At 49.5% G+C, this 11948-nt stretch overlaps 1 protein-coding gene across 2 annotated transcripts in view; it reads left to right on the top strand.

The window, feature by feature from the left end:
• The window catches only part of GPC3 (glypican 3), a 246051-nt gene that overhangs the window by 44533 nt on the left and 189570 nt on the right, over positions 1 to 11948 (top strand). Inside the window, exon 1 of one of the 2 annotated variants that reach the window (XM_025215478.1) lies at positions 465 to 510. The exons of the other annotated variant lie outside the window; for it this stretch is intronic. Within the exon in view, the coding sequence (XP_025071263.1) occupies positions 471 to 510 (40 nt within the window). The 5' untranslated portion in view covers positions 465 to 470. Of the gene's footprint in view, positions 1 to 464; positions 511 to 11948 lie in introns of those variants that run through there. 2 annotated transcript variants of the gene reach the window in all.

Raw genomic sequence — 11948 nt, 5'->3', positions numbered from 1 at the left:
CGGCGCCCGCGGCGTGCCCGACGGCCCCCTCTCCGGTAAGGGCGGCCACGGCCACGGGCACCGGGCGCGGGCGAGCCGAGCCGAGCGCCACAGGAGCCGGGGAACAGACCCGCCTGCCTGCTTCCCTTCTGCTTTCCTGCTTCCCTTCTTGCTTGCTTGCTTTCCTGCTTACTTTCCTTCTTGCTTTCATGCTTTCCTTCTGTCTTGCTTGCTGGCTTTCCTGCTTACTTTCCTTCTGTCCTTCGTGCTTTCCTTCTTGCTGGCTTTCCTGCTTCCCTTCTTTCCTGCTTGCTGGCTTTCCTTCTTGCTTTCATGCTTTCCTTCTTTCTTGCCTGCTTGCTTGCTGGCTTTCCTCCTTTCCTTCCTTCTTTCCTGCCTGCTTGCTGGCTTTTTTTCCCCTGCCTGCTTTCGTGCTTTCCCCCCGGAGAGCCGCAGGCTGGGGCCGCGGCTGGACTCGATCTGGAGAGCTGATGCCCTTTTGGGCAGAGGGGGATCCCGCAGAGGCAGCCGGTAGTACTAGTGATCCTAACGGGGGAGAGATGGGAGATGGGTTCGCGTGGCAGAGCTTGCCCCTGCTAGGGACCTGGGGCATCTTTGTGGGGGTAACGAGGGTCTGTGGGGGGACGTGATCTCTTTTATTAGACCAACTAAGTAGTCGGAAAAATTGTTCTTTGCCAGCTTTTGGGCACGGGCGCCCTTCGTCAGGCAGAGACGCTGCTGGTGTTGTGTGCGCCTGGGTGCGTTTGCGGGGGGCTGAGTCTGCCTTGTGCCCACGGCTGATGCAAGCCTCTCTTGTCCGAGAGCCTGAGTCCGGTCAAAACTGTCTGGGAGGAGGGGGGATGAATGTGGTACCCGGGAGGTTTAATACCCTTAAGGTTTAAGAAGATTGTTCCAGTCCATCCTTCCCTTAAGCGGCAGGCAGAGCTCAGGGTCCACGTCTATTTTGGAAAAATCAATCCCGTCTGAACAGCTGTTTAGTCCGAAGGTGGCCCGGCTGTTCCCGATGCCTGGACTACGTGAAGACAGAGCTGCGAGGAGAGCGAGCCTTGAGTCTAGACCTGCTGGAGGAGCTCGGCTGCTGATTTCAGCGGCACCGGGTCAGCACGGGCTCTCGGTACCTGTCTAACTCTGACTGCGGGCACATCCGTAAGGAGCAGGTTAAACCTAACCCCGGAGCATGTTCACTTTGAAAGTGGCTGCTGCGAGTCAGCCCTGCAGACTCTGCTCGGGATTTTTGCTGTGTGGTATAGCCTATCCAGCCGTGCAAGATCAAAGCAAAGGCCTTAATTATACAGCTCCTTATGTATTTTAATGCCTAAGTGAAGTGGCACACAACTGCCTCGGCGTTGGCACAGAGCAGAAGCCCGGTGGCACGCCTTTGCTGTACCACGACGGGTCAGACCTCGCTAGACAAGGAAGCAGAGTTACCATTTCTGGAGTAAATTGTATGCTTAGACGTGCAAAATGATGTAGGCATCGACAGGCTGCCACAGGTGCAAAGATCCCGTTGCCTTTTCTGGCCGGATAAGAGTCGACAGGAATTTCTCCCGTCTTTTTCCTTTTGAACAACTCTGCGCGCTGTTGAGATCTGCTTAACTTCCCTTCAGCCCGCCCGGCGTCTCGTCTCCGTGGCGTTGCAGCACAGCAGGCTTCCCACGCGGGGAGTCGTGTGCCTGATCCCGCTGAAGCACGAACGATGAAGCGAAGCGTTGGCATCGCGGTAGCGCTCGGGGGGCTTCTGTCTCGGTGCTGGAGGCCCCGGCGAGATGCACAGCGCTCGGCTCTGCAGGTTTCCCAGTCAAGCCGTCAGGACAGCCAGATGAGGAGGCAGGATGAGATGGATGGCAACAGCCTGCTGTTTCGGTAGAGCCTGTCATTGAGAGTGCCACGGCTCTGGAGAGCCCAGAGGTGCAAAAATCACTTTACCTGCGCCTGTTTGCACCCCCTTAGGGCAGGAAGTGGGCAATATGTGTAGAGCAGAGTTACGGCTGGACTGATGCAGGACCTGACTTCTCGGAGATGTTTCGTTTTGTAGCAGCTTCCCAAATGTGGCATCCTTGTTGGCTTCCTGTGCGGAGAGTGCAACGGGGCAAAGACGCTTTTCCTTTCTCTTCCCTTTTCTGTTTCCCCCAGCCTTGGCCCGGTCCTGTGGATGTTCCCATGGGGTATTACGATCCCAGCACTCATTCCTGCCCAAGGCAGGGGGTTGGACTTGATCTGTTCAGGTCCCTTCTGCCCCTAGAAACTATGAAACAGCTGTAGAACTAGCATATTTTCACTTTTTGTTTTTCTTTTATGAGAGCATCCACAAATTGAGGACCTCTTGTTGCGTTGCAGGTCAAGAGCCACCCTCGTCTGGCTGGAGCTGGCACCGAAAGCTGCTCCGTTTGTGTTTTTTGGTTCGCGGGCAGGGGTTTGTGAATCCAACCGGCTCTCTTGGGGGTGCTGAAATGAGTTAAGAGTGCTGAGCAGAAAGTCACAACAGGGGAGGTTGTGGCAGCTAGAAGCATGCAGGGACGTCGAGTGTCCCTACCCCGCGTGGCCGGCGAGAGCTGCGGATCTGGGCCCTGGAGCATACTTGAAAAGCACGAGCTCTGTGTGGGTGGATCTCCTAGCGCTGTGCAGACAAAGGGATCCACCTGCAGGGAACTCGTTGCAAGCTGGGGATCGATGCTTGTAATTACACGCTGCCTGAAGTCGGTGGTGGCGGGTTGCCAGAAAGCAGCTTCCCTTGCGAAAGCTGGCTGCAAAGGGCTAAGGGTAGCCTGCCTACACGCACACTCGTTTGAGAGCTGCGGGAACGGGGGCACGCGTGCAGCTGAGGGGTGGGGGGGGAACTTCCTTCTGACAATGGCTGCGTTAGTCATAGCACCTGATGGCACTGTTTCATCTTGATCCGGTGCCAGATGCCGTGTGCCTCTGTCAAGGCAGCCTCCCTCCGCAAGACAAAATGGGAGTTGAGCTTTTGCTTCCTAAAAAAACCCAACTTACTTAAAGCACGCTTCTCCTACAAACGCCAAGCCGTGGTTTCCTGAAACGGCACTTGGCCTTGTGAGCTGTCGCAGCGGCTGGTGTGTCTGAGCGAGACGGCGGCATCAGTGCCACGAGCAGCTTCACCCGCTTGTGGTGACTTGGCTGCTTTGGGGGGTGCCAAGCCTGGCCCTAGGAGCGAAGGCTGCTGGCACGCCTGTCACAAGTCCTCCAGCTCCTGGGGATGCTGATGGGGAAGGGGGGAGTATTTTATTTCTCCACCAAGACCAGTGCTGACATCAGCATACCAGGGGCAGACTGGTTTCCTTGGCTCGGTAGCCCACACCAGTTTTAGGGACATAAGTGGAGTGGCCCCTATCTATTATTGCTCTGCCCTCTTTGAAAGAAATCTGTTTTCTGCCTGAGCACTCAGCCCCGGTTCAGAGCCTCCCAGCCCGCTCTGCAATTGCGCTCTGCAATTGCTCCCCCCTTCCTGGGATTTGAGATTATTAATAAACGAAGCAAGCAATAAGTGAAGTGCAGGTCTGTGATGCTCCCTGAGTTCCTCTGCCCTAAATCTCCCCTTCCCCTCCCCTGCCTCTCTTCTACCTTCCTGTTGTACAAATGGAGCAAGCAGCTCTCTGCAGAGCCGACTGCCTGGATCAGTCCCTGGGAGCAGGGTGGGTGTTTGAAGCCCATGCTACCTGGGTCTGACCCTGCCAAAGCTACAACTTATCACATCTAAAGTGGATTCTGCATTTGGCAAAGTACATGAACTTGATCATAATTAAAGTAATGACTGCCTGCTTATACCTTGCATCTGGTTCATCTTGGATGACTCTTTAGTAATTATACTTCAGAGCATCCACTATTCCTAGTACCATCTGCATAAATCTCCGTAATGGGGGAAACATCATTCAAGTGCTGTTTTCCAGGCTTCTGTTTATTGCTTTTCTCCCTTCATACATCTGTCAATTAAAAGGAAAAAAAAAAGTTCTGAGATTCCCACTTGCAAATCATTTGCAGAACCTGTATCTATATTTCACACAAAGTTGGCAATAATTAAGGCTTTAAATAACTTACTTAAAACACGCTTTGACACAAGTTATGGGCAGTAATTTCTGGAAACCCATGGTGCTTTCTGAGAAGTTGCATCAAATGGCACATGGAGGTGAAATACAATAGCAGTAGGTTTTTGGGAAAACAATGTCTGGCCTGATCTTGCAGCTGGATAGGGGTGGGGGGGCTGCTGGCTGTATCATTTTGGTGCAGCACCTTGCACGGACTGACACCTGTCCAGGCAAGTCCAGTTTGGCAGGTACGTGTTTAAAGTGCGAGCACTTCACACACATTGGCTTGTATTGATTCATGAGTAATGCTAATATTACAGCAGTAATATTAACTGGAGACATCCATTAGGCTGTAGGAAGGTGGTCTGAGCTGACATGAGTACTGACTACTGGGCCGTGTCTTTCTGCGTCAGCACAGTACACTCGAACATGTTTGAAAGCATTTTGAGAGCTTTGCAACCTAGCTGCCATCAAATGCAGTTTATTACTCGAGGGAGCATCCTGGAGTAATTTATGCCAATACCTAGATTTTATTTGGAGGGGAAAACTTTTTTTATGTGCATTTAGGAGAGCGGGGGAGATACCGGACCCTGAGGTCTCTTGAGAGAAATCTAAAAATACCAGAGGAGATTTCTTGCAATTTGGAAGTTATTCAAGATCTTTGGAAACGGAAATCCTGAGCAAAAATATGCTCTGATGTGGACTTCTGGGTTGGGATAAAATGCTTCTCTGTCGATAAATCAGTAAGGCGTAAATGGTCTCCTTTTTGTTTTCTTCTGCTGTCCATCTTGGTTTGGCTTTTCCTCTGTCATTTTTTATCTCTTTTGCTCTTTTTTACATATTTCTTCTCGCTATTTAAATGTTTACCTGGGTTTGCAAACTGCACGAGGAAAGGTAGAGGGAATAAGGTCTAAGTATGGAGAATGGGAGGTGAAGGGAAGGATAGGATAGCTTTTCTGGTATTCGAAAATTGCTGCCGTAAAGAGGGAGGACGACTGGACAGGACGCAGGGCAGTGGGTTTAAACCGCAGCGCGATGATTCAGATGAGGAAAACTTCCTCCCTGTAAAAGAGGACTGGAACCAGCTGGGAAATCTCCCCAGAGAGGCTGGACAGTGCATGCCTGGCACTTGGGAAGAGCAGGCGATTCGGCTAGTACTAGGTGACCCTCGAGGACCCCCCAGCCCTACGGCTCTCGCTTTCTTTATCCCAGGTTTGCTAATAGGTGGCTGCCGCAGAGCGCGGCACTCGCTTTGCCATCTGCATACCCCAAGTTCAGCTTACCATCGTTTGTGACGCACACATTGAAAGTGGTCTGATTTTTATTTTTTTTTTAAAGTGCTGAGTACATTGGCTTCGGCGGCGGATTTGCATTTGCTTGTCACTCTGGAGAATCACACCTCTTTTTATGTAGAAGCCTATGGATTTGGGAGTCTATCTTTGGGCCCCGGTGTTAGTCGGAGGCGGTGTGAATGTGAGCCTGCTGGCGTTGCTTGTGTCGGGCTGAATAAACCGTCTTCTCCCTGTTGGGCCAGCAGTTTTGGACTCTTTCCAACACAAGCTGAACTCCCTAGAGCTTTGCAGGTGCAGGGAAAGGCTTTCCCCTACTGCACAGGGAATATTTTCTGTGCGTAGGAGTCTTGCCCTTTCCAAAACTCGTTGGTGAGCTTAAGCCACAGATTGGGCAGGGAGGATAAGCCTTTAGCAGCTGGAAACAGCACGTAGCTTCCTAACTGTATAATGGGCCAGGTCTTCATAGAGAAGACAGGGGAAGCAGCAGTTTGGGGCATTTGCTACCAAACTGGGAGGGAGTGGGGCTTTCAGCCTTTCATATCCCAAGGGACTCTGCCAAGAAATGGCCTGTCTTCCCTGGTGTTGTGGCCTCCTGGGCTAAGCCATACTGCTGTTGCTTCCTGAAGTGGCTGGAAATATGCCCCTGACCTCCTGTCAAGGTGGTGGGGCTGACGGGGTCGGCAATAACCGCTGAGCATTTTAAAGCGGCTGTGTTCGAGGTTGCCCTGTAGAGAGACTGGGCAGGCAGCGGGCACTGATGCCTGAATGGGCTCTCTTCCCTACGGGAGGGCGGTGAAGCTGTTCTGGATCCTTTCCTCCTCCTTTGGCACCTTGGGGGGCCATGAAAGTGGGGATTTTGTGTTTGCTCTATCCCTTCTTGCACACTGTGAAAGGTGGGGCTCTGGGTGGGGTGGAGAGGGATCATCGCCTTGCTAAGAGCAGGTCCCGTTCCCCAGGAAAGCTCGGTGACTGCCTGCACAGACATCTCAGAGAGTCGTTATATATTTGGTATTTTCTTGTGCACATTGTTCCTTCTCTTCAATAGAAGAAAATTTAGACAAACACCAGGAGAATCGAGGTGATTACCCTCTTAGCTTTCAGAGCTGAACGATGGGGCTTTCAAACTGGCTGGCTGGCGTGAAGCTGGAGTGGACCGGGGTAAGAAGATCCCTGTTGGGCACGTGGATGCCTTTGCCTGTGGCCCGGGTACCTTTGTACCCAGCAGGACTCGTGGTGTTTTCATCCAAGCAGCTTTTCCATTTAGCTTAGTGCAATAGTTGAAGATCTCGGTTTCCTAGATAATTGAGTTTTCTGCTCTTAATTATTTCAGGCCTGGAAGTCGCTCTCTTGATAGTAAAAAGAGCAGGAGCAGCACCCTAAAACTTAGCAGCCTCCTCAAGCAATCATTTTATAGTGAGACCATTAATTTTTTTTTCCAGGGGTTAACTTTAACAACATCCTGACTAGTATTCTTCTGGGACTTCTGAATGGCTTTGGATGTGCGTGTTTGCATGTGTGCCATTAAAACACATAGGATGCGTATGCATATCCATAAATCAAACAGCCTGTTCTTGACGGTCTACTTTTTTAAAAGGATAAGGGATATTGCCAGGGAGGAAAAACAAAGCATAAAATCTATTTACTTATGTTTTCTTTATCGCCTCTCATTAAAAATGCTTTTTATAGCACTGCCATATTTCTGTGGCAATCATCTGCCCAGTTTTGCAAGACTTGAATGAGAATCTGGTATCAGACAGCCTTGTGAAAGCGAAGAGAGAGCAGAGAATAAGGGATAATTAAGGAATAATAAATGTCCTACGTTGTACCCATACTGTTCTGACTTTAATCACCTATCGAACAAGGTTGGTTTATAATTTATATCTCTTTAATTAGGTTTTAAAAAAACAGACAGAGCGGCACTTGACCTGCGTTCTGAACAGCTGCATTTCCCTCCGCCTCGCAATGTCGAGTAGTAAAAGTCAAAGGCAGAGCCTCAGTCCCTCTATCATGTCATTTAAATACAAGTTTAAAAATATATGTATTGAAATGGCAGGGGGGAAATAAATCTCTATGGCAGCCCTTAAATAATTCCCTTCGCTCGTTTAAAAGGGTGACACGGGTGGCACCGGCCAGTTAGAAATAACGAAGTTTTCAAAAGAAGGTGGGTCTCTCTTTTTTTTGGGTCTCAAGTTAATAATGACGTGACAACATCCTTCAGGAGCTCCTGAACCACAGATCATGGTGCAGCATTACTGCAGCTCAGTAAATTGAGCTGTCCTCCAATTATTGCTTGTGGAGCCCTTTGCAGTTTAACTCACTTAAACCCTCGGGGCCAGCTTTTCCTCTTGGTAACGCGCACGTAAAACCGGGAGCGATTCGAACAGGGTGACCTGATTCTAGGACACGAAGCTGCAGTTTTGCCTGGGCGGGCAGATGCTTGTGCCCTAATGAAATTAGCTGCTTCTCCGCCTGTACTTGATTACAGAGTTGGGGTCTTAATGAAGTGTAACGGAGATCAGAATTTGGCCCGTAAGCCTTTTCTACAAATTCTGCAGCACCTGCATGTAGGCGGTATGGATTTTTCCCCACCCCCCCCAGTTTTCTCCGTATTCCATCAAAATTACTTTAACTCCTATGGTGCTGAGCCCTTCTCCTTGGAAATAGTTGTCTATCGACGTGAACGGCTTACTGAGAAGCAGCTGACAATGGATTTTAAAATTCCTACGCTGAGGTGTGAGGAATGTGGCCAAGTACATTATTGCGGCTCTACGGAGACTGTAGCTCTGCTTACCATGAGTGTGTGCAAAATTGCTGAAGCATTTACACTGCTGTTCCCCAAGATGGCATAAATGCCACAGCACTGTAATGCTCATTCATACACACATGCCTACCTATGGGGTCAGATCCTGCAGCCACTTCCTCGCTGGGGGTCCTATTTTGCAAGGTTCAGGCATGCATGCCTCCCATCATAGAGACAAAAGCATTAAAAAGCAATAGGAAGATCAATACGCACGCATCTGAATGTGCTTTCACAGACCTGTCAGGGTAACAAGCTAGAGATTTTCTCTCCAAAAAGAAATTGTAATGATCTCTAGCAAAGGGAAGGGATCATTTTCAGGGATTGAAAATGGCATTACAAGGTGCAATGACTTGAAACTAAGAAAAAAAAATGGAGGAAAATGCAGGTTGGAAGATAAAACAATCTTAACAGTAAGGGCCATTAAGCATTAGAATGATCTTAACTATCTCCCGCGTTGGGGACCGTCACGAGAGATATTTAAACATTGCATAAAATACCTGCCGGAGTGAATTGGCAGGCAGAGTGGGACCTGGGAGATGTTTGGGATGATCCATGAGACCTTTTCTGGTCCTTTTTTTTTTGAAGTCAGAAATATGCGGTAATATATCAAATGCCTAGTTGTGTCTGCCCACAAGCTTGGATGGTGTCAGATGTCTGTCCCTGGGCTTCAGGACCACGCTGAATGACCTTCTCTTGCTACAGCCTTGTTGACAAGCTGTTCCAGAGCATCAGTGCTGTGCTGCTCTTCTAGAGCAGAGTTGTCCAACTTCTAAGTGGCTGGGGGCTGCCCCCACCCCTCCACTACCCAGGCAACTCACCAGCTGCAGGCTCCCCTGCTGCACTGTGCCATGGGCATCCATGTCCTATGCCACTCCTGGGTGCAGGAAGCAGAAGCCAGAGGGAAAGCCTGGGGACCCCAGCTACTGCTGCTGCAGTCAGAGTGACGGGGAGTGGTGGCTGGTGGGAGTTGGGAGTCGGGGCGGGGCTCAGATTAAACCCTTGCAAGCTACCAGTTGGACAGCCCTGTGCTAGAGCCTCTGCAGTTTGTACAGCACCTTGCATACTGGGGTCTGATGGCTAGAAAATGCTGTTTAGAGGTTTGCTTTTGGGAACTGGCTTGTAGGTAAAGTAGATATGCATTAGAACAACAGTCCAGGGCAGGCAGACACAGGCTGGGAAACTGAAGACCTGTACCACACTGTTCCATAACGTGAGATAAGGGACTCTGCCATGTTGGCCAGGTCACAGTGCCCAGCTGCAGAGCCCTTGGGCTTTCTAATTTTGGGGAACAGACCAAATTAGGAGAAGACTGGGAAGAACCAAATTAGGATGTGTGCATGTTTGTGAAACAAAGGAATATGCTGACCGGACAGAACGTGGACAGTATGATGACCACAGGGAGACCAATCAACGATGCCCAAAGATGAAGAGTCATCAGAGGAGAGAGAGAATATAAAAGGAGAGATTTCAGAGCAGCAGAGGGACCCTGAGAGGTGAACCTGGGCCCACCACTAGGAGCAGGGTGGCCTTCAGCCTAAGACCTCCAGGCTGCTGACATCTGACATTCAAGAGAGAACCTCAGGGTGAAGTTTGCATCCGGGCCGTCCTGTATCTCGACTCTGTGAACACTGGGACTAGTAGATATAGAATTGTTTGCCTTATTTTTATCTGCTATCACTGTGTATCAGCAAAATCCACCTATTATCAAATGGAGAGGTTGTGGTCAGCCTGAGGGTCTGGGTCCACCCAGAACAAGGTACCTTGGTCATAAATCCAGTGCCAACAGGGTCTTGGTGCATTACTAGGGCTTTTACGTGGCAGTGTAATAAAAATAAACATTGATAATTAAAGCTTTTCCAAGCACTTCAAGTGGGCCCGTGTTGCTCAGCAAGATTGTGCCTGTCCAGAACCGTACTCGAGAGCGGGTCCAGTGACCCGTGCTCCCAGCGGCTGGTTCTGAACAAGCAAAGGTCTGAACTGACAATGACCCTTATGCTCTCAAATTCTGGAAGAACGTGGCCCTTCTGCCCCGTTGGGGTTAGCGTAACATTTATTGAGATTTGATATTGTTGGCTGCCACTGCCCACCAGAGCTGATTCCTGGCCCCCTTGCTTCAGTGCGAGATGGGTGCCTGTCATTGTACTTAAAAAGTAAGAATCAACTGGAGAGACGGGGGGGTGTAGTGGCTAACAAGGAGGGTGTGAGGGGTATGGGAGACTCTCCTGTGGCCTCTTCCTTCCTTTTGCTTGTTCAGCTCTGTTCATTGCGAGATCTCCAATTCTTTTTTTTCCCCTATATTGGTATTTCTATTAATCACCAGTTCCTTTTCATTTGAAATATGTCCGAATATAATAAACGTCGGAGGAAATCAGTCCCACATTGGCCGTAAATTGAGAGCTGTGCTGCGGGTTGAAAGGAACCGGGCAAAGCCTTTTGGGGTGTAAATTGACTTCGATTTATTTCCAAAATCCTTCTAAAGTGCTTTTATGCGACCACTCATTTCATTAGGACGATGTCTTGCTCTGAGCGCTCTGTGCAGTTTTACAAGATCAGGTTTTTTTTTTTTGGAGCATAAAATATACGTCGCCCTCCTCCTCCGAAGTGGTCTGTCCTGCCTGTCGCCGCTTGCCCCCTTGCAGTAGCAGTGCCTGGCTCCTTACCCGTTCATCTTAAACCAGCTCATGGAGGAGCAGCTGAGTAGGGAGTGAAGAGATTTGTTTGGAGTCCAGCAGCAGCCCTGGACATAGGATCTGGGTGTCCAAAATCCCAGCCCCGTGCCCTAGCCATTAGCCAGCACTGCCCTCTCCACTGTTGTTATGATGTGAGGTGCAATTCCCTTATCAGTAATAATCCTCTGCCTCCAACTTGCATTGGGGAGAGGGGAAGGAGGACTTTGCTCTCCATTGTGATTGAGTCCTGGTGATTTCTTTTTTTCCTAGCACGTTCTGCCTACGTGTCGCCTGTTCTGATGGGCACGTGTGATCAGGCTTGACATGCATGTATGCCCTGTTCTTTCATGCCTCATTTGACCAAGGCAACTTCTGATGCTTTACAGCAATCAGCTGGAAAGTGCATCTAGGAAAAAAAATCTTAAAAAGGGGGAGGGAGGGAGAGAAACCTGGGAGGGTGGTTAATTATCAGATCAAAGCCAGACATTTACGGAGGGCGCTGTCGGACTAACTGCTTTCGTGCTGCCTTAAAAACTTGCCACGCGCACCTCGTGTGAGACAGCATGTTGGCAATAGGTGGAAAAGTTGCATTCAGCTCTCCTATTGGCTCCTTGGGACCAGGGATGGACTGTCGTCTAGTTTGCACAGTATTTCATTGGCATCTCTGGACACTTCCTTGAGACCGATCATGAATATATAGGCGGTTTTGGGGAGATGAATGGATGGCATCAATGGCTGTTGCACCAGGCTTCAGGTCTCCAAACCTCAAATTGCATCCTAACCAGCTACTTAATAGTATTTTACCCACCAAACATGATAAATCATTGCAGTGGATTTGAGATATTTTTTTCTTTTATAAAACTATTTTCTGCTGACCTGGGCTGTTGGTTTTGTTTGTACCTCCCTGCCTGCAGCGCACTATTGGAAGGGAGTTGAGAGTTTATGGATGTGTCTTTATAAATATGGCCAAGAGGTACTGAAGTTGCTCAGCACTAGGCATTCAAAAGGCTGGGAGTTAAAAAGCCCAGTGATTTTTACCCAATAGTAAAAGTAGCTCTATTTTTTTTGTCCTCCAGTGTCTGGGCTGGAAGGGTTGTTTCTGAGTGTTTCTTTGCAACTGTGAGAGCTGGAAACTTCATGGATTTTT

Source organism: Alligator sinensis, unplaced genomic scaffold (assembly GCF_000455745.1).
Source record: "Alligator sinensis unplaced genomic scaffold, ASM45574v1 scaffold1567_1, whole genome shotgun sequence".
Classification (NCBI taxonomy): Eukaryota; Metazoa; Chordata; order Crocodylia; family Alligatoridae; genus Alligator; species Alligator sinensis.
Note: the sequence above shows the minus strand (reverse complement) of the source record. Positions and strands in the feature narration are given on the sequence as shown.